This window comes from Rhineura floridana, chromosome 4 (genome assembly GCF_030035675.1).
Source record: "Rhineura floridana isolate rRhiFlo1 chromosome 4, rRhiFlo1.hap2, whole genome shotgun sequence".
NCBI classification, from domain to species: Eukaryota; Metazoa; Chordata; class Lepidosauria; order Squamata; family Rhineuridae; genus Rhineura; species Rhineura floridana.
The window spans coordinates 96703333-96726804 of record NC_084483.1 but is presented as its reverse complement, the minus strand read 5'-3'; the positions used below and the strand labels follow the sequence as shown (position 1 = coordinate 96726804).

At 41.1% G+C, this 23472-nt stretch overlaps 1 protein-coding gene across 10 annotated transcripts in view; it reads left to right on the top strand.

The window, feature by feature from the left end:
- Positions 1-23472, top strand: part of TRDN (triadin) — a 276609-nt gene that overhangs the window by 125978 nt on the left and 127159 nt on the right. For 9 of the 10 annotated variants that reach the window (XR_009762235.1, XM_061623737.1, XM_061623734.1 and 6 more), the window contains 5 exons: positions 10836-10871; positions 12904-12966; positions 13084-13146; positions 14359-14421; positions 15625-15687. Coding sequence is in view for 9 of the 10 variants with exons in the window: in XM_061623737.1 (XP_061479721.1) it covers positions 10836-10871; positions 12904-12966; positions 13084-13146; positions 14359-14421; positions 15625-15687 (288 nt within the window). In the remaining variant the exon portion in view is untranslated. The remainder of the gene's footprint in view (positions 1-10835; positions 10872-12903; positions 12967-13083; positions 13147-14358; positions 14422-15624; positions 15688-23472) is intronic. The other variant, XM_061623741.1, reaches the window with a different exon arrangement.

The following is a 23472-nucleotide window of genomic DNA, read 5'->3' as shown; positions in this document are numbered from 1 at the left end:
AGCATTATTTTCTTTTCTAGTGAATCATGTCTTCTCATGATGTGTCCAAAGTATGATAACCTCAGTTTCATCATTTTAGCTTCTAGTGACAGTTCTGGTTTAATTTGTTCTAACACCCAATTATTTGTCTTTTTTGCAGTCCATGGTATGCGCAAAGCTCTCCTCCAACACCACATTTCAAATGAGTTGATTTTTCTCTTATCCGCTTTTTTCACTGTCCAACTTTCACATCCATACATAGAGATCGGAAATACCATGGTCTGAATGATCCTGACTTTAGTGTTCAGTGATACATCTTTGTAGTACATAATTGGAATTCGCTGTGAAATTCACTTTCACAAGGCATGGTGATGCCACCAACTTAAGGCATATTTGAAAGGAGATTAGACAAATTTTGGAAGATAAGGCTATCAATGGCTATATACTATATTATCTTTTTTAAACATTCTTTTTATTCAGTTGGTTAAGAGTATAGATCAGTTTCTTTAAAGAAATATAGATAGCTATATACTGTCTTTAGGATCAGAGGCAGCATACCTCTGAATACCAATAACAGGAGAACAAGTAAGTCAGGGCCTATTGATAACATGTCCTGGTAGTGGGCTTCTTAGAGGCCTCTTGATAATTGCTGTGGGAAACAGGATGTTGGACTAGGTAGGTCTTTAGCCAGCAGGTCTCTTCTTATGTTTTTATGTTAAATTGGGTGGATGGGGAGCAGAGCATTTGTTGCAGTACCTTTTTATACCTCAGTAATTATGGCAATGTTGTCAACACTGTGTAGTCACCCTTTTTGAAATTAAGGGATTTTTGTATGTAGCACAAAGGTCTAGATACCCAGTTCTAATAATAGTTACTCAGTGTGTATAGAACTTGCTGGCCAGAAATATAGGGTTTTCCTAGAGAATAATCTGTGATCTGAAAAAGATATGTCCCCTGCCCTATCAACCCTATTCAATTGTGTCTTGAAAACTCCCCCAAAATAAGACTCTACAACTTCTTTAGGAATTTTCTTCTAAATTTCTTCTGAATCATTCTTGTAGCTATGAAATGTTTCCTAATGCTTCACTGGAATCTATAGCATTATAATTTGAATCCATTGCTCTCCTGTCCTCAGTGGGTGGAGTGAAAACAGTTTATTCTTCCCTGACAATATTTTAAAAGTGCCAACGTATTCCCTCTTAATCATCTTTTTCTTGAAACTAACATACTCAGCTCTTTCAGAGTTTCCTGATGTGATTTGTCTTCTAAACTTTTTATTATCCCCATAGTTCTTCCAATTTGTCAACAATGTTCTTTTTGAACTGTAGTGTTCAGAACTGAATATAATACTCCATCTGTTATCTCCGCATTCGCTTCAGCCTACTCTCTGCCTACAATTTCCCTTCCTTTAAATTTTGTGTAATATCTGTGAAACCACTAAATTCTCTTTCATGTTCTGAGGCTTCATTTTGCAGCCTACGCAGCAGCAATATACCTAAATTTCTCTGCCTAAGGATAAAATAGCCACAGGGTGTGAGTGTTCAAGACACACACCATATACGCTGCCCTGTGCTCTTTGAAAGATGGCCATTTGAATTTGAAAGAGAAAAATTCTCTCACTTTTTTTAAATTATTGAGCAAGATTTATATACCCTTAATCAACTGGTATCTCTGAGTGGTGCATGTAATTATATCAAATATTCATTTTTAAAACCCATGAAATGAACTGAAAATGAAAACAGAGTGTAAAAACAGCAGACAATAAAATTACCAAAATATAGATAAAATCAACAGTTTTAAAAATGAATGTACATAATAAAATTACATCACTGGGTAGGTTTGCCTAAACAGAAAATGATCTTTTGATAAGACCTCTGAGAGCCTGTTGAGCATCTCAGTGTCTTAGGAAGGACTGACTCAGGCTGTGGACACAGTATTCACCAGGACAAAGCATTTCCATTAGCCACACCTGGAGGGGCGGGGCGGGATGAACTGTTGATCAGTTGCAAAATCTCTTTGAAGCTGAATTTATAAAACACAAAAGACTCAAGCTGATCCCACCAGGTTTATAGTAAAAAGGGGCAGGGTTTGACTAGCATTGTTTGCCTCCATTTTCAGAGAAGAGAGGTGGAGATGCACTGGAACCAGCAGAACAGATAATGTGTTTTCACCAAACTCTCTCTTCAGCGCAGCCTGCCTTCTAGCTCCATAATCTCCCCACCTTCCCTGGAAACACACCTTGTCTTGATCCATCACTCCTCACAGCACAGACTTCCAGTTTCTGCTCTTCATTTCATCCCCCCCCCCCGCGCTTGATTCTCCTGCATGGTTTATATTGAAAGCCATTAAAGCTTGGGCATACTGTTCATCCCTGGAATTCTACCAACATCCATTTCTGAAACACCACGATCATGTTCCAGTGAAATAACATCAAAACCAAATGCTATAATCTTCACCCTTGCACAATCCTTGAAAAATGCCATAAAATAGTACAAAGTCATTCAGTCATATTGTAGCATGGTTCATCAGTATTGTGCCCACCAGTACCTCCGACACTTAGACGATGAAAGGTTTCAGTATAAATTCCCTCAAAAATCCATAATGCACAAGACAGTGTTTCCTGTTCTTGTTTGTTCATGAATGTACTAACTTTGCTTCTCCTACTTTGAACATGCCTATTTAAACATGTCCACTTTTTAGTGGATATCAAGATTGTGCATCCACTTTTTGTTCTGCACAGAGGAGAGGTCCAAAGATCTTTCTCTGTGAGAAAGTATGGTGACTGATGTAGGTATCTATTTCCCATTGTTGCAGGGGCATATGGGGGGCATGCCACACCATTTTGTGGCCCTGTCTCCTCTTTTTCAAATTTAGCAGCCATTTTGTGTCAAGCCACACCTTCATGACAACCTTTTTTGAGACTGGTCCCCACAGCACAAAAATCCAAATGTGCCCACTGGCCCCAAAAGATTGCCAACCTCTCAGCAGGAATGCTACAGCAAAAAAAAATGAGTCAAATATCTAAAATTCAGTAAGTAACAAAAAGAGAAAAGTTCACATAGAGTGTGCCAACAGAAATAATAGTAGTGCTACATGTAATGACTAGCATCTATTAAATGTCCAGCAATATGTATGTTTATCTCTTCAACCAAATGGTTAATATACTGTATCTTCTCTATAGGAATATTCACTTCTAAGATAAGAATTTAAATCTTTCAGTCATTGAATCATTCATTAATTGTGCTGCATGGTACATCATCATTATTAATTTAATTTGTTAATGTTATTATTTATTTACTAAATAATAAAGGAAAGCCCCTTGAAAGGCCCCAATGGAGGCAGAGTATGGAGCTGGAAATGAGGACCCTTGCACAGATGGTGTCAGGCACTCAGGAAAGTGTCTAGATTCTTCCATTCCTGGGCAAGGTCCTTGAACAAGTGGTTGCGGGCCAGCTCCAGACACTCTTGGATGAGACTGATTATCTGGATCCATTTCAGTCGGGTTTCGGGCCTGGTTTTGGCACAGGGGGAGTGTGACTATGTTGATTCTCCTTCATCTCTCAGCGGCTTTCGATACCATCGACCATGGTATCCTTCTGGGAAGACTGGCTGAGTTGGGAGTGGGAGGGACTGCCTGGTGGTGGTTCCGCTCCTACTTGGCGGGTCTGCTCCAGAAGGTGGTGCTTGGGGAACATTGCTTGGCACCCTGGACTCTCCAGTATGGGGTTCCACAGGGGTCAGTACTGTCCCCCATGCTGTTCAACATCTACATGAAACCGCTGGGTGTGGTCATCCGGAGCTTTGGAGTGCATTGCCATCAGTATGCTGATGACATGCAGCTCTACTTCTCCTTTTCATCTTCTTCAGGCGAGGCTGTCAATGTGCTGAACCTGTGCCTGGCTGTGACAATGGACTGGATGAGGGCTAATAAACTGAGGCTCAATCCAGACAAGACTGAGATGCTGTTAGTGGTTGGTTCTTCTGTCCGGATGGTGGATGTTCAACCTATCCTGGATGGGATTGTACTCCCCCTGAAGGAGCAGGTTCGTAGCTTGGGGGTTCTCCTAGAACCATCTCTGTCACTTGAGGCTCAGGTAGCCTTGGTGGCATGGAGTGCCTTCTACCAACTTTGGTTGGTGGCCCAGCTACGCCCCTATCTGGACAGAGATAACCTGGCTTCAGTTGTCCATGCTCTGGTAACCTCCAGTTTAGATTACTGCAATGCACTCTATGTGGGGCTGCCTTTGAAGACAGTTCGGAAACTGCAGCTTGTGCAAAATGCATCTTTCATCAGCCCCAGCCAGCATGGCCAATGGTCAGGAATGATGGAATCCATCCTACTGTACGGCTTACGCAGGAAGTGGGAGGTGGTGGTTTCCTCCTTTATCATCCTTTCATTCTTGGCTTGGAGGGTTCCACATAGAGGTTTCTTCCTATTAGCTTGAAGGATTTCCAGCTCCTCTGATGAATACCCCTATGGATAGAGTGAGGAAGAAGCTAATATTTGATTCCCAGTTTTAAGTCTTACAGTGCATGATGTTAGGGAAATTATCTTCTTTGCTGTTTTTGATAGATGCATCTCTTTGGCACCTCCTCTGCTTATTAGCAAATTGAAATCCTTTAAGAATCCAATGCTGCTGCACCAACCTATTTGTCATAATGGTAGATATATATTGTCTTAAGACATAATTACTGTTTTAAATTTTAAATGTCATGAAATGAATATTTAGTTTCTAATTTTGAGAATTGTGAGTTAAGAATTATGGTTCTGCTTTTCTTCAAGGATTTTTAGCCATCGTTTAATAGATATATCAGTGGTAGTTGTATGCAATCATTTTAGCTGACTGGTACAAGCAGCTGCAGCAATGGTGAACAAGGGAAACACAGCGGAATCCATACTCCTTATAGAAAAATGAATGGGCCATATTTCCCCCCTAAGAATTCTGTTATCAGAAGTCAATGGCATATATTCAAGTATGGAAACCAGTAAGAAGGCAGTAAATGAGCTGCTTACAAAATTTGACATAAAGAAATGGCATGTTATGGAGAGCTGGTTGTCTGGTGCTGTGGTCCACCATTTAAGCCTTAAAATGAAATTTGGATAACATGGATAGTCTATGCAGTTGTACTCTGGAATTAAGAAGCAATAAGTAATAATTCTAGAGGCCAAGGAAAATAGAGTATTTTTTGAAACAAAAGCGACACTTTAAATTTGAAAAGCTCTGAGCAATGATGAGCAAAATAATGATTAAAAATGGAAAGATAATTATTTCTTTGAAAGTGAACATTCACAAAACAGTCTGCTGAACGGACATACAAAATTGTAGGTGAAAAAAAGAAACAAAATAGGTGAGAAATAAACAATAGTTTGCTTCATGGAAAATAGAACATTTCTGAGGTAATAACTATATCCAAAGAAGCCTGAGGAAACTCGGGAACTGCACAAGTGATACCTGGCTGTCACCCAAAATGGCAGTTCTGCATCAAGTTCTCCACCCCCAATGTTTAGTCCAGTCTTCTCCATCCTGGTGCCTTCCAGATGTTGTTAGACTACATCATCTCTGACCATTGGCTATGCTGGCTGGGTCTGATGGGAGTTATAGTCCAAAACATTTGGAGGGCAGCAGGTTGGGATTGGCTAGTTTAGTCACTTCTATACCCCTGTTATCAACAGCCAGTGATGATGTGAACCAGGGGTCCTACATAGGTAAGCCTGGTTTAAACGTTATAGGGGGAGAATTTGACATAGGGCTGCCGATTTTGGCAACAACTCCATACTGGACATCAGATGTCATTCTGAGCCGAGTCTGAAATGAAAGTAAAGATTTACAATTTCAATGGATTCTTTAATACTGTTTCCACAAGAGCTGCCTAAGGTGCTACTAGGAAGTCTGCATGGTGTAACCCCATCAGCAGTAGGTGTGGAAGGATCTGTCAATTTTAGTTCTCTCAGTTTCTCATTTTTCCAATCTTAAATTCAGTTCTCCACACTTCTGCAGAAATTTGCATTTTTTTAAAAAAATCCTCGTGTTAATTTTTCACCGTATAATGCAAATTTCTCCTTATAAACACATTTTTGTATGCAATGTTGACTAATGTGCACTTTTTGCAAGCATTTTCACCTAATATAATGCACTTTTGTATATTATTTTCACTAATATATTCATTTTTATGCACACTTTCCCCTAATATATACATTTTTGTGAACACTGCTTCGTTGGAGAACTGCCTTGCAAAATTCAGAGAAGTGCAAATTTCAAAAGGAGGCTTTGTTTTGCTTCTCATATTGATTTGGAAAGTGTACATTTGATAAATTCAGCTTTAAATTGCACTGAATGAAATTCTCCCCCATCCTTAATCAGCAGTTCCTTATACTCCAGAGGAAGCAGTCATGTGGTCCTACAGTTCTATGATAAAGACTGACTGGTTAGAAAACGATTCTCTTACATCAGGAACAAAGCAACTTATCCCACTATATGTCAACATAATATCCGTGCCATACAAAAATTAAAGCAATTACAATAAGACAAAATACATAAGAAAACACAAAATCTCACAACACAAATTATTATCTACTTATCTCAGATACAACTGTACAATGTAATGCACAAACCAGCAACATGTTGCCTAAGAAATTAGGGAGGGGGAAATCAGGAGCAGAGTGTATTAAATACAACAACAATATACAAGGGCATAATCTACTCTCTGTACAAAAGTAGTGATTAATTCCCCCCTCCTGCCCTCACAACTCCTCCTGCTTCTATGGAAATTGCTTGTAAGTAAGGACCTTGCGGTTTCAGAGTGATACTGTAATCTTGAGCAGCTTACAAGTCTCCCTGTCACCACCATGCGCGCACACACATGCTGTCTTTCCTAAGTATTTATCGTCTCTGGCCCTAACTAGTAAGGCTTGTAAATAAGACAGAGCCAGAGGGCCACATTTCCTACTGGAAAATCTTCCAGGGCCACAGGCTAATTATGGGTGGGGCCACAGGAAAAAAACAAAACATAAAAAAGGAGAGGATTCCACCCCTATTGCTTAGTCACAGATAAACTATCTTACCAGTGAAACTAGTAGGCATAGTGTTTAAAACCACACATCAAAACGAGTGATTACTAAACTTCAGTTTGGCCACATATTCTTGATGCAAGTCAAATGGAAGGATTTATGGTTGAAGAAGTAGCGACTCTCAAAATCTCAGATCAGATTTTCGTTGTTGTTTTGCATTTCCTTGGCCTTTATAAACTCCCTGATTAAATCAGGGCAGCATAACAGTACTATACTGAGAAAAGAACTAGAACCTAAATAGAAAACTCATTTAGGAAGGAGTGTTTAAAGGAACTTGTCAGATGAGATGAGCTCACAGACACAGCAGGCTTTATTGAAGTTCTAATATGCTGGAAAGCATATTCCTGTTCATTTGATTTTAATGAATATTAATACTTTGAGATATACTGAAACTGACAATATTCAATACTTTAAACTTTCCTTTCAAAAATGTTGAAGTATAGAATGTCGCTATTCTATACATGCTTGCCTAGGTGTAAATCCCATTGAACTCAGCAAGGCTTACTTATAAGTAGGCATGCATAAACATGCATTGTAAATAGTGTAAATAGGCCTGATCCATCAAAATTATTTATAGCTTAATTTGGAATATAGATTTGTTACTTAGCGCTCAGCAATGTCTCTGTCACATTAATAGAATATTGTTGTAGTTGGTATGCATATGGAGTGTTATAAGGACAAACATCACATATAAAGCATATAGCTGATTAGTTTTGAATTGACTATGTTAACAGCAATATGTTTCATTTCTACCTTCATGTACTTTCTTATTTCTAATTTGAAGGCAATATTTTATCAATAGCCAAGCTAATATATAAAATAGGGAGGTGGGACACTCTCCAGCACTGGAGACATTCAAGAGGCAACTGGACAGCCACCTGTCAGGTATGCTTTAATTTGGATTCCTGCATTGAGCAGGGGGTTGGAGTCGATGGCCTTATAGGCCCCTTCCTACTCTACTATTCTGTGATTCCAATATCTCCCACAAAATGTCTTTCCATAATATTTTCAGGGATTTTGATAAGGAGGACCAGATAAGCATATGATGCATCAAAGGCTTAACTGAACCAGGCCACCTTTTTGGCCCCTTTGGTGTTAAGGTGTTAATTCCTGCTTAGCTTATTTTTGCTTCTGGTTGTTCCTCCCCACCCATCAGCAACCCAGCATACTGATCATGGCTTTTTCTACAACCGTTTTTACATCCTCTTGCACTTGATGGATGGGCAGGCAAGCTCTTTCAGAGGCAGCATTAATGTGACTTACTACCTGTATTGTCTCGGAAGTTAAATGTGGAAATACAGAGCCTTGCAGTGTGTACCTCCAGAGGGAGTCTCATTTGTAGCACCATGCCTTGTAATTCAAGTGCTTTGCTATATTTAGAGCTTCCCATCACTGGCAGATCAACAGGCTGTTATTACACTCAAATCTACTGTGAAGGACACTTGGTTTAAAGCTAGAGCTCTTACTACCCCCCTCCCCTCTATCTCTTAAAAGATGCTTGACATCACAGGTGGAAAACACAAGATGTTGCAGAAGTCACCCAAGACCATTCAGCACAATATGCCTTACCTTTTTAGGCTTAACATTAAATCCTTCTTATTTTTCTCATCACATCTTTCAATCCTTTTCTCCTTCAGAAATAAATCTCAGTGACTTTTAAAAGTTAAATTTCACTTTAGAAAACTAGCTTTTTGATTCCAGCAAATTTCCAGGAACTTTTCCCTTAAACCCGGGGTTGTGTGTGTGTGTGTGTGTGTGTATGAGTTCTAAAGAAAATGAGGTCTGAGGAATGTCTTTAAAATTGTTTGTCATCACAAGATATCGCCCTTGGAAATCATAATTGTTGCTAAGGCCTAAATGAGTTACACATATTGTGGCAAACTGAGTGTGCAATCTCCCTGAACCAGCAATTCTTTATGTGGGCAATTAGGATGTTTTATTCTTCCCGTTCATATATGGGAAGAATAAAACATCCTAATTGCCCACATAAAGAATTGCTGGTTCAGGGAGAGAGATATATATATATTGGATGTTGTTTAGGCTTGTAGTGCAAGAGGGGAAACCATCATTGTGTGTTTGGGAGGCAGAGCTAGACTGATGTAATGGAAGATTTAGGAAAGAGTTCAGGAAGTAGTGCAAGAGGCCTAGGTTACAAATCCTTTGTACAGTTACCTTGGAATAAACCCTGCTCAACCTACTTGCTTCTGAGAAAACATGATGTGCCCTTCTTACAATTCCATGTTACTATCAAATGCTGAATACTTTTATCCCACACTTAGAAAGATCCTATTTCTGTGTTTTGTTTTATTTTGTTTAAATCTTCTCACATCGGTGTCAACTGCTGCATAATATTTCTTACTTCAAACATCATGTTTCACAATTTGGCCTTTGAATAAATTTAAGACGTTACTGGGACTGCTTAGAGTGGTCCATGGAAGGCTTAGAAGACACACCACCTAGATACAACTAAGTCTAGTGCCATACAGTGACTAAACTACATAATCACACAGTACATACAGGATGGAATCTAACTGGTGTCCTTGTGTTCATGGAAGCACTTTTGATTCAACAGAGGCAGTCTCCAGAATAGGGTGGAAGGTGACATGGGGGCTGCAGGAGGAGGGGGGGATTATCAATAATCTTCTCCTCTTTTCTTCCATTAGTGGATGCCTTTGCTGAACAAAGGATCTTTAATGAGCATAACAGCACCAATTGGATCCCATCCATAGTCTGATTCTCAAATGGGATTTTTGGTTGGAACTCAAATTAAGAGCAATAAATGCTTATTGATAATGTACGCTAAAATGTTAAATGTAAAAAAATTGTGACCATTTTCTCTCTGATTTCTTTCTAGACAATAGTCCCAATTCACAGATCCTTGTGCACATATTATTGGGCTGAGTGCACTTAGTTGCACATAAGGGTTTCTAAGCATTCACACACAGAACAGATGGTAGTTGCTGTTAAGTGTAATAGTACAGAACACTTGTTGGAGGTGGGAGGGGAGTCCTAGATTCAGACCCCTACTTTTCTCTAAACAAGTGTTTAGCAACAGTCAGAGTTTACTATATTAAGCATCCATTAACAAACATGTGCACAGTCAATCCAGCTGTCTTATACTCAGACCATTGGTCGATATAGCTTAATAGTGTCTACGCTGAGTGGTAGCAGCTCTCTGGGATTTCAGCAGGTATCTTTTTCCAGTCCTATTTGGAGATGACAGGGATTGAACCTAGGACCTTCTCCATGCAACACAATTCATCTGCCATGTAGCTATGGCCCTTCTCCCAAGGCTAGATCTTCTAGGGGGTTAGATCTGGGGGCTTTTAATCCCAAGCAGTAACCTTTGTACATGCAGAATATTTCAGGTTTGTAGATACTATATACTTGTGCTGGATTGGAGTGATAAACTTGAGTTGGCCCATGCACTGTGGAGTGAAAAGAAAAATGGCTCAATATGAAGAAGTCACTCATGGCTGAACAATTTAACAGAGACTCCACTGCATTTGAGATACCACAGTATTGTTTGTCATACAGGCAGAATCAATTTAGTTTAGTGCAATTCTGTCATGTTTCTAAACATCCTCCTTCCCTCCCTTTTAGTTTGTGTTCATATTTATGGATGTTACATGCAAAAAGGCTATATGGTTTCTAGCTTTTTAAGAAAATACCTATTTTATAATACTCTCAATCACATTTGCTACAGCTTCTGAAAACATGCTCTGCAATTTATTATTTACTTTCCTTGGTTTCACTTTCATATATATATATTATTTTCCTCATGCAGTGGGAAAACCAAATGTGACAGCTACAAAACTGATAAGTAAGTAGCATAAATTATTGTTATTTTCTCTGTGTTTACATTATCAATGATGCTTAGTTTCCACTGAAGTTCATGTGACTGATCTAGGCAGGCTGTATGTGTGTGTAGAGAGAATAGGAATTCAGCAGCAAGCTCAGTCCTTGACCTGCACATCATTAATTGCTCAAATGAATAGATCCTAATTACATACTGGATGCATGTAGATGTTTGATCAGAGACTCTGGACTGGATCCAGATTGGCCATTCCACAAAACAGAAGAGCTTCTTCCACTCATGGAAGGAGCTGAGATCCAGTGGAGAGTCCCTCATAGAGGAAGGGGAGGAGGATCTTTGCCAATTCCTTGTTGCCCCTGTGGCTATCTGCACCACTTCTTATGCTACTCCAGACAACCTCCCAGCTTCCCAAATGCAACCTTGGATCCAGCTCCCTGTGTTTTGCAGGGTTGTGTGTGTGTGTTGCATAGGATTGCACATATGATCAGGAACCCTGCAAAAATCTTATGCGATAAGGTATGTTGTGTGTGTATGCTTGCTCACATGGTCAGGAACTTTGCAAACAAGCAAACAAACCCAGAGTTCCTGATCACCTATGTTACTCTACACACATAGGGACTGTTCACATGATTAATTGAATAAATTAGGGGCAAGACTTGCTATTGCATTCCCACTTTCCTCTTCTCTCATGCTCGGTGCACCCAGGCTAGGTTCATGAACAGAATTTGATGTGGTAAATCCAGGGGTGCAGTCGTCTGGAGTCTCAGGGGGTCTTAGACTCCTTACTTTTTAGGGAACAGGGTCCCAGCAGGGTCCCTATGTCTCCAACATCTGATGAGCCATTCGGCATAAAATGGGAAGTGTGTTAGCCACTGGAAAAAGTCTTCTAACTTGTTTCCTTGTCCTTTCTGGCTGATTGGAGCCAATCAGAGAGAAAGGATGTGAGACAGTCACTGAGAAGACTCTTTTCAGTAGCCAACACTCTCCCCTTTCATGCTTATTAGCTCCTAAGGACATCAGTTGTTTTGGGAGAAGGCATTAACAAATGTCTCATTCTCAACCCAGCAGCAAAAAGGGGATGGATGGATGCGACTATCATGAAGGGACACTGCACTTCTGAATTTAGCACTACACTACTGGGTAAATCAGTGTCTCAGCTGTATTACTGCAGACTACCATCATGGAAGCTCCAGTGATTGACTGTACTTCCATACCAAAGCCCCCCTCCCCCAACAGAAAACTGGGTATCAGGAAGAATTATTCTGGTCTAGTTTTCATTGTGACACCTAGTTTTCTATGTGCACGGGTTTAAAAAAAATAGTATGGGGAAAGCATTCATTAATTCATTTATTATTTGATTTATATCCTGCCCTTCCTCCCAGCTGGAACCCAGCAATCACATTAGTCACTATGTGCAGCTTGACGGTGAACAGCTCAGGCATAGATTGTGTGGCCGTGTATACTATTTTACAGGGTATAGTCCTCTACTGGAAAGGCTGTCTGAAGATATTGCGTCTATACATATAAATCAGAATTTGCCATTTTATGCAAATTTGTATCTCTTTTGTCCTCTTTTTTGGGAGGGACGTGATATTTTGGCAATGCATAATTAGGCAATATTTTGGCGATGCATCCTAGACATAGGGTTACTAAACCTGAGACAGGAGCTCATGGACATTCTTCATCAAGCCTGTTCCAGGAAAAAAATGCAAAAATAAATCTCTTTTACTTTTAAAAGCTGCAAGTGTTGCCAGTCTAGTGTTTTTCCAATAGGACTACTTGGCAAATGATCATTTACCTGAATGTTAAACTAGCCTATTGAGGAACACAGTCTAATCCAAAGCTCCCCATGTACTCTACTGCATACACAGAATTTTTGGTTGGACAAGTTGTCCTGTTCAATTCAATTCAATTCAGTGGTTCTTATTTTTCTGAAGTGTAGAAATTGATCCTAAAAAGAAAGGTTCTGTAAGTGTGACTGGTAACTCTGAAGTGAAAAATGTACAATAAAATAAAAACTTTTATATTTCTTCCTTAGAAGATGAAAAAAGGAAAAAAGTAGTTCAAGAAAAGAAAGCTATTCCAGAAATTAAAATGAAAGGTAGATGTTTATTGTTTTAATATGTGGCAATTAATTTACCTGATCTTCAGAGAACTGTGCCTACTGTAATTCCTTATGATGTAAAGCCAAATCATCATCTTTTGATTCATGTTGTAGAAGTGGAAGAAGGGAAAAAGATAACCCATGAAAAGAAAGTTGTTCATGAAGTTAAAAAGAAAGGTATGCTATTTGCACAAATATGGCATTACCAGATTGTTATTGAACTGAATTTGTATGATGAATACTTGCTGCATGAAGACCTTCATAGGGTGGATCCAAATAACCAAGGAGTCATGTGATGACCACCTTAGATTTAATCACAGTGGTTGATATCCAACATCACACAAGCGCACTTGTATAATGGGACTTTCTCTTTCTCTCCCCCCTGCAGCTCCCCCTGCAGGAGCAATGGGGCAGTACCACAGAGCTGTTCTCCTGACACCAGCATTACTGCTACTTTCCTGGATGGGGTGGGGCAGGGTAGCAGGAATGTCAGGGATGTGTGCCTGCACTGGTGAGGGCAAGCAGGTGCTCCCACTGAGTCACCCATGCAACCCCAACCTCACTGCTGCTCTGCTCTTGCACCATCCAGATGCTGGTGTTAGGAGGGCAGCTCTGTGGCACCACCCCATTGCATCAGGTGCAACTGTCCCCATTCCACCAATCTACTTAATAGCCCCCCTCAACCCTCTGGAACTAATTTTTTGGGTGCACATGGAAGTTATGGAGAGTGGGGAATCTGTTCTGGCGGAGCTGGCCATTCTGTTGACAGATGGACAGTACTCATTTTCACCCATAGAGAAGGAAGCATGTGAAAGCAATTTTGGAATAATAGCTGGCCAAATTGTGTGGCTTTGACTGGGAATGTACTATATACATCTACCTAGGATTAAGTCCCCTTGGAATTAAGTAATTTGGACTGTTTTACAGTGTTTCATGTATTTACACACTTTTTTCTAAGTTGTTTTGAGTTTACTTTACAAAGAAAAGCAGGGTAAACATTTTAAAACAAGCACATACATTTACAAGAACCGTTCCAAGCTAAACATGCATTTTGGTCCTCATTTCTTTGGGAGAGAATTGCATGAACTGGGCCCTCTTGCAGTTCATGTCCAAAGCCAATTTATTGGCCCAGTTCAGATGCAACACAAACCCATGGTTTATTTACATATTGAATTTCTATCCTCTCCTTCCTCCCAAAGGAGCTCAAGACGGCACTACATACACAAGTACCAGTGACTGTTGGGCTTATACACTCCCCCCTTCCCTCTCTTCCTGCAGAGATTTTGTGTAACGCTTATAAAAGGGAAGAACATGAATTGGGATTCTGGCCAGCCGTCTGCCAGCTGTAATTCCTTATGATGCAAAGCCATCCTTTTATTTGTATTGTAGACGTGGTGGAAGAGAAGAAGGTAACCCATGCGAAGAAAGCTGTTTCTGAAATAAAAGCACAAGGTGGGCTATTTGAAGGCGTGTGTTTTATTTTATATTATACAGCTTGCTATAGTGGAAGGTGTGTTCATGTTCATTGTGTGATTTGTCTTTCCCTTTTTTGTGGGAAATATTTTTTATTTGTTAGACTGCTGCCCGATCAGCTATTTGTGTGAACAATAACATAATCTGAATGGTGGAGGTGTTGGTCCTCTGACATGCATGTACTGGCACCAGCCTCTGCACATATGAAGTGAGGCAGAGTCCTACTTTGCTAGGAACATTCCTGGTTTCGCTAAAGGTAGCTGCCATGGTTAAACCATTACTAGCTGTATTATCATATTAACTGTCCCTTACAGAATGACAAAGATCTCAGTCCAAAGTTCACAGCACTTACATTCTCAAACTTTCTGCTCTTCAGTGACCATCTCAGAACATTTGTAGCTTGCATTTTTATCATTAATAAAGGGCCATCTTTATTCCACTGACATGACTGAAGGATGCCCTCATGCACTGCATCTCCATGTCCTTACTGAGGCACACTTTGTCCAAACTAGAAAGATTACAGCAGACCAATTTATTTAAACCTGGGTCTGCCCAATCCTGTGTAAGCCAGAAAGTGAGGATTTGAGTTTTAGAGCAAAAAGATGATCTGCATGAGGACAGCTGAATCCCCTCAATGCGTAATGGACCTCCAACTCTGGTGTCCAGTGTGTTTCATTCCATCCACCCCACCCTATACTCCCATCAGCAGGCTACAAGCCAGGATTTCTGATGCTGTTGGGAGCCCTTCTTTATGCCTGTGTTGGGAGTGGGTTGAAAAACATGCTGTGCATCTAGCCTGTCATTGTAGTTGACCTCTTGGCCTCCCTGATGCCAATCTGGAGAGTGTTGAGAGAGAGAGAGAGAAGGACCTGAATGGGAACGTCACTCCTCTGATCCACCTAAAAAGCATAAAAGGAGCAGGCTTCTCCAAGGACCTAGCCATTGTTTTCAGCCCTGCCCAATTTACCAAACCCCTGCTCCAAGTGCCGTGATATCCAGTTAGACCCAGAGAGATCTGGATTGGGAGCCTTGTTCTGTGACTAGAAAAATAAAATAGCTGTGGGGGGGATAATTTACATCAGAGAATGAAAAGTGTCTTCCCTGTCCTTGGCTGAATGCACACTGAAGTCTGTGATTCATATTCCTAGCATAAAAAATTGTTTCCTTTTAATTAATTTTTAGGAAAAAAAGAGGAAAGAACTAAAGTTCCTGAGAAGACAGCTGTCCCCGAAGTTAAAAAAGCAGGTAAGTAATATCAACCTGTCACTCTCTTCTCTGAAATCCCATTATTATATGTGTACATTTTTAGACTTTAAAAATTTACACTAGGTAGGTATGTAAATTAGGACCTCATTAAATTCTGATTTTTTTAATGTTATGAATTTAGTTTTTTGTCAGAAATGAATCTCACTTTTTTTTTTAGTTTTATACTTTATGGCTAAAACTGCATTTTAATCTGTTCTTTATTGTGTTTTATAGTATTAAATATTTTAGAATTGCTACATCCCCTTCATCTGCAGAATAGGACTGCTTAGACAATTAAACAAAGTAACATTGAGGTAGCAATTGAAGATTGCTATCTGCAATGCACAGGCAGTTCATTAGATGAAATAATTTGCATAAAAGCTAAGTCCTACGCAAGAATAACTGAGCATAACATCAACCAACATATTTAGTTACCTGATAGACAGAAATAGATGTAAATGTTTGCGCTCATGAATTTATGCGGTTTTAAACATGCTTAACTTTTTTTTATCTGCAAGGACATCCATGAACATTTTTAACAGGGACACCCTAATCCAGCAGTGATAATTTTATATGGAAGCAGGCTGCTGCATGAACATCTTCTGGCGCAGCAGCCTCATTCATAAAAGGCTGCTGTGCATAAATCCATTGTTGGATCTCTCAGTTCAACACTTGGGGCTGCATTTGTGGATGCCAACTAAGAACTGTGTACTTGATGCTGAGCATTGCCAGTTTGACTGTGCTGATCACCTTGGGTGGGGAACTGGCAAAGCTTATATCCACCTCCCCATTAACTCAATAGAATTGCTTGCATTTGGTCAAATTGTGCCATCTTATCCACCAGCTTTGGTGATAATTCCTGGAGATCATTTCATTTTCATTTTATTCAGAACACAGGGAGCTGCCTTAAAGCCTGAATCAGACCATTAAGCTCAGTGTTATCTACACTGACTGGCAGCAACCCTTCAGGGTTTGAGACAAGAGTCTTTCCCAGCCTTGCCTGGAGACAGAAGGGATTTAACCTGGAATGTTCTGCATGCAAAGCATGTGTTCTACCACCAACGTAGAGCCCTGCCTTCAGTTTTTTAACATGTATACTGCCATTTGACACTGCTGTACTCAAGGCAGTTCGCAACTTTTTGAATGTTTTCATTGTTTAAGATTACTCCTGAGTTTTCCCTTTGTTATTCAGAAGTCAAATCTAAACCCACATAACCACTAAACTATTTAGATCTATGAAAATTAAATGATAACATCTTGGTGTTAGGCCACGATGTTGATAATTCATTGTCTTAAGTGAGCAAAAGGGGTACCTAGCCTTCATGTCCATTTGTCAGTGACTGTGTTAGGCTGGTACACTTTTTTTGGAGATAAACTGATGTCACCAACCCTGACTGAGGTGCCAAAGCAAAGGCCAGATGGTCAAATTTATTTTAATCTTTGAGTGTAAAAAGTCATATCTGGACTGTATCTAAACCATGCTGTCCTCACAGCCCCCAGCAGAGGTTTTCAACTAAGATCAAAACTCAAGGTGTACTGCATCAATTGGTGCTCCTGCTACCTCAGGATATTGTGATGCCCACCAACTCAGTGGATTTAACAAGTTTATGAAGAACAAGGCTACTGACAGCTACTAGTCATAATGGCTATATTTTATCTCCAGTTTCAGAAGCAGTGTGTCTCTGAATACCAGTTGCTGAACGACACAAGCAGGAAAGTGTTACTGTACTCATGTCCTGCTTGTGGGCTTCTCATAGACATCTTGGTTGGCCTCTGTGGGGAAAGAACAATGGACTCAATAGGCCTTTAGCCTAATCCAGCAGGAGCCTTCTTATGTTGTTGTTGTTGTTGTTTACATTTATTACCTGCCCTTCACCCAAAGGTCCCAGGGCAGGTTACAACAGTTTTAAAATACATCATTAAGAACCATTAAAAACCGCCTAAAATCACAACATCGCCAAAAATAGGGTGAGTCTAAAACTATACATCTCAGGTGTTAAAGGCCAGAGTAAAGAAGCATGTTTTCAGCAATTGTCGAAAACTGAGCAGTGGAGTTGCCACGCATACTTTGGTGGGGACAGAGTTCCACAACTTAGAGGTTGCCACAGAGAATAGAGAGGTAAAGCTGGGAGTCATCTGCATATTGATGGCACCTCACTCCAAATCTCCTGATGATAGCTCCCAATGCTTCATATAGATGTTATTGTAAATAGCATGGGGAACAAGATGGAACCCTGTGGAACACCACGGACAGCTCCCATGGTGCCAAACAATAGCCTCCCATAACTACTTGTTGGAAGCGGCTCTGGAGGTATGATCAGAACCACTGAAGCCATAGTGCCCCCAACCCTCACCTCCCTGAGATGCTCCAGAAGGATACTATGGACAACAGTATTGAAAGCTGCTGAGAGTTCTTAAAGACTTCCCTATTTGATACAGAATTGGCATCAGTCCCATGTGTATATCCCCTTAGAATGCACAGAACTACCTCCATAGTTGCAATGAATGGGGAGCCCTTTGTACCTGTAATAGCTGATCTCTCATGGAGATTTGGGGAATGTCTACTTGAGATATTTTGATATACAGTCATGCACATTGCACAGAAAAGTATGTTATTGAATGTGAACTTCCAGAAGGCAAAATATTAAACAGAGAAATGGCTTTTTGTAGCATTATGTAAATATCATATGTAAATATTATAATAGAGTATAATTTATAACAATATGGCTAGGCTACTAGGCATATATAAAATTGGTTTATCTATGTGGAATTGAAAATCTTTTTTTCCACAGCAGTCCAAAATAGTGACAAGATAATTCAGCCTCACCATAGGTACTGCCTGTGGCTGTGGTTTACAAGCAAAGCCAATGTGTTTGCACTTCAGCAATCAGAAGCTTCAGTCTTAGACATGATTTATGCAGATTTAAGTTTCATTTGGGGAAAAAGAAGTATATTTATTTACATGCAAAGAAGCTAAGGACTGTGAGCTGTTAGTTTTTCCATTTGTTTGGATTTTTAACTCTTCAAAGACTTAGGTCCCCAAAAATGTAATAGTTGCAAACCATACAGCTGGATGTTGCTTATAGCATTTAAAATACATTAGTAATGAAAATGCCACTGAAACAATTGCTTGTTTACTTCCCGCCATTTAACAATTACCCAGCTAAAAATCATAAAGACTGTAGTTGAAAACTAGAAACAGAACTCTCTTCAAACTATACAGAATAGATGACAAAGACTCGCTGTGTAACAGAGATGAGGCATCCAACTTTGAGCTAAATTCCAGTATTAGTAAATAGCATTTTCTAATATCTTGTTATTAATCTAGGCATGCTCCTTTTGTATGTGACATGATTTATACAGAATAGAGACATTCATTTGTTCATTCACAATGTTTATATTTTGCTTTTCCTCAAAAAGCTCTCAATGCAGTTTATATAGTAAAACAGAGTAACAAAAACATTTTGAAGCTCCCTAATTCTAGTTCATTTCTAACAGCTCTAATTCTAAAGTTTCTGTTAGATTTCATCCATACTCTCCCTTGAGTATTATAAGCCTCACTGAGCAGCTGGTATCAGCAGCTCCCGGCTTTTGGAATTCTTGGTGAAGGAGGCTACTGGAGACTCTGCAGAACACTGATCAAAAATCCTCTTTTGCCCTCTTGTTGCTGCTGTTGCTTCTTAAGGCAGACTCATAATGCCCACATACTAGCACTTCCCCTATCCTGAGTGTATTACTGAGCACCAGGCCTAGGTAACACAATATTAGGCTGTGGGTGCACTAGTTGCTAGTTTTTCTGGCTGCAATTTGAAGCGATTCTGCTCTCTGCTGGCCACACCTTCCTTCCCCATTGCTGACTTCAGGCCTATTAGGACCGCAATGTGTTAGACCATTCATTGACTCTGTCTGAGCCTGCAGCAAAGCATTTCCATTGGCCACACCTGGAAGGCAAACAGGTTGATCTACCAATCAGCTGCAAAAACTGCCTGAAGCTGAATTTAAAAAACGCACTCAAGTTGATCCGACCAGGGTTTTAGAGTAAAAAAGGGTGAAGAGTGACTAGCGATGTATGCTCCAATTTTCAGAAAAGAAGGGTGGAGATGCACTGGAACTGGCAACAGTAAGTGTGTCCCTACCCTTAGAGATGGATCTTCCAAGGCTCCAACTCTCCATAAGACCATAAGAAGAGCCTACTGGATCAGGCCCATCTAGGCAGCATTCTGCTCTCATAGTGGCCACCACATGCCCATGGGAAGCCCACGAGCAGGACCTGGATGCAACATTACTCTCTGCTCAGACTGAGTCAGTATTTTTCCAGGCTCTCTCCCAGGACTGGCCCCAGGCATGCTGGGGCCCTTGGGCATCAGCTTGCCCTGGGCCCCGGTGTGTGCACATGTGCAGGCGTGTGCACGCATGACCCCCACACCCCACACCTACCTGTCTCCGCTCCCCTTCCCCCCATGCCCCCACTTACCTGTCTCTGCTTCCCCTTTCCCTGAAGGGCCCCCCCGCGATCCGCGGCAACAGTCGCAGATTGCAGGGCAAGAACTTCCACCTGCCCACCATTCCCTCACCCCACCTATCTGTCTCCTGTCTTATAGCATTGCCATTAACCAAGATGGCGGCCATGGTCTCCCTAAGGGGATGAAGCCTCCACCGCCATCTTGGATGATAGCACACGTGCGTACTATGCATGCGCATCTCTGCCATCAACCAAGATGGCGGAAGGGACTTCCACGCCTTAGGGAAACCTCAGCTGCCATCTTCATTAAGGGCAATGCTAAGAGGCAAGAGACAGGTAGGTGGGGCGAGGTGAGGGAATGGTGGGCAGGCAGAAGCTCCTGCCCTGCGATCCGTGGCTGTTGCCATGGATCACAGAAGGGGAGTGGAGAGTTCCCTCAGGGGCCCCTGTAGCTCCAGGGGCCCAAGGGCCAGTGCCCCACCTGACCGCCCTTTAGAACCGGCCCTGCTCTCTCCTCTTCAAAACTGAGAAAATACAAAATTTCATGAGCCAGTCCAGATTGCTCAGAAGGTTTGCTCCTCCCTTCCTCCTTCTACCTATTCCTATGGGCAGTGGTAGCCACATCTATTTTCCCTAACCAAGCCTTAGTCAGAATGATGCCACATTATGACAGAGCATTGCTGCATCTAAAGCATTCTGGGAGAATATGATAGCCCATGTGGCTGCTGATTGCAGCGACAACTCCATTTTCCTACAGCCCTTTGACCCATCCCTGCCCCTCCTCCCCAAATCACTGGAAAAGTTTCAGGTGAACCATTTTGATCTGGGAGATACAAAACCACTTGGTACGGGGATCCTTCCACCCAATGATTAAAATACCTTTGAAAAGTATGCTGGGGAGTATAATGCTGACTTCCTAAGCTACATTCATCAAACTGTTGACTGTAGAATGGCCTCACTAAATGGGTTTATGGCATTAGGGAGCAAAGCAAAGGTCACTTATTGGTCTCTTGATTCCAGCAGTTGTACACACACATGATTTAGTTTTGAATCATCACCTTAGGTTGTCTTTCTAAATGCACACTCACATAAATAAATAGTAATATTTTCCTTGAGACTTACTGGAAATATTATACTGGTTATAATGTAAGTCTGTAGCAGCAAGAAGAAGTAAAACATTGTGGTGCCATAAATAATAAGGGTTCTTAACCAAAGTTGCACAGAGAAAGCATTTTATTGTATTAAATACAAATGACAGTCACGGTATCTAATGCAGAAAACAGCTATATTAAATTCAAGCTCTATTGTCTAGCTGTTTCAGTCATATAATCTAACTAATGCACACTTCTCTGTGCTTGAAAGGCACAAGTGTTAAAAAAGAATAATAGGCCCATTGCTGAAAGTGAAACATCTGGGTTCTCCTTATGAGGGTATGGTATCTTCCAAATTAAAACCTGATATGACCATGTGAGTGAAGGTGGTAGGGTAAATTACTACCACAAAGGTTTCCAAAATTCAGAAGTGACTTTTCTGTGTTCTGTAAAAATGCCAACAGAGCAATCCTAGGCATGTTTACTGAGAAGCAAGCATCATTGTGGTCAGTGGACCTTACTCTTTAGTAAATATGCTTAGTTTTACAGCCTAAATTGCTTATAATGGGTTTACATAGTTTAGATGCAAAAGTGGAGCATTTGTTGATATCTCTAATCTGCTTCATAATATTTTAGTTCATACCAATTTGAAAATGGATCACCAGATCAACACTTGATTTATTTATTTTTTATTACATTTATACCCCACCTTTCCCCCAAGGAGCTCAAGGTGGCTTACAAACACAGTCCTTCCCTTCCTGATTTTATCCTCACAACAACCCTGTGAAGTAGGTTGGGATGAGATACAGTGACTGACCCAAAGTCACCCAATGAGCTTCATGGCTGAGCAGAGATTTGAATCCTGTTCTCCCAGATCACAGTCCAACACTCTAACGTCTACAATTTATTATATACCTTTATATTTTTTACTTCAATTTGTATATTATATAAGGATGCAGATTTTTTTAATATTCCACTTGAAGGATTATGCAATACAGAGAAAAACTATTAATCTGCCTCATTTCACAGCCTATTATGAACAGCATATGAGTCATCCTCCAAAAGAATCTGCCAAAATAGACAATACAAGCCAATCCTGCAAGATCTGTTTTCATTAGTTTAATAAACGGTAGTACTAAAAAAAAATAATTCTAGGTACACATGCTGCACATTTGTCATACTTTAAACAAATGTTCTCTTTTTTGTTGTTGACTTGATACCAAGAAATAATTTAATCCAACTATTATTGTTACGTCTGCCCATCAGATAATGCAGTACAAACTGCATTTTTAAATGTGTGGTCATAGCAACTAAGTCTCATTTACCTGAGAAGGTTTGTGGGCTCTTTCTAGACAAAGATAGTCCCTGCAGGAGAAAGGGGACCACCACCGTCTAGGGAAGGAGAGCCATTGCTGCCAGCCTGTCTGCCTGCTTGCTTGCTGCTGCTGCTGCTGGGCTACCACTACCACCACCCTCTCCCTGTTGGACTCCTGTGCTGCAGGTTGCCACGCCTTGCAGGACCAGGCCCCAGGTACTCAGCCAGTTGTGGCTGATTTCTTCCACCTGTCCCTTCTTGGAGGGAATACATAAGCCGGCTGGCTGAGGCGGCTCCTGCTTTGTCTGCCTTTTTGTGGGTCTTGAGTCATGTGCCTGGGAGAGAGGATTCAGAACCAAGCGGAGAGACTTGAGGGGGTCCCAGTTAGTGTAGTGACAGGTAGAGGGAGATATGGTGTTGTGAGAAGGACTTGCCAGGAAGGGGAACACGGCCCAGGCAGTTAACGGCTGTGCCTTGTTCCGGTCCTCCTCACACCCGCAGGTTTGTTGGTTGCCCTATCAGCCAGCTCTCAGGCCTCCGGATGCTGCTGCTAAATGCCAGATCGGTGCATAATAAGATCTCCGTCATTCATGATTTAATTGTGGATGAGGCAGCCGATCTGGCACGTATAACTGAGACCTGGGTGGGTGAGCAGGGGGGAGTCAGTCTCTCCCAGCTATGCCCGCCAGGGTACCTGGTCCAGCATCAGGGTAGACCTGAGGGTCGGGGAGAGGGGGTTGCTGTGGTCTATAGGAGCTCCATCTCCCTCTGTCAGCACCCTGTCCATGTGACTACTGGTCTGGAGTGTTTGCACCTTATGCTGGGTCAGCGGGACAGACTGGGGATTCTGTTGGTGTACCGCCCACCCCGCTGCCCAACAGAATCCCTAGCTGAGCTGACGAAGGTGGTCTCAGGTG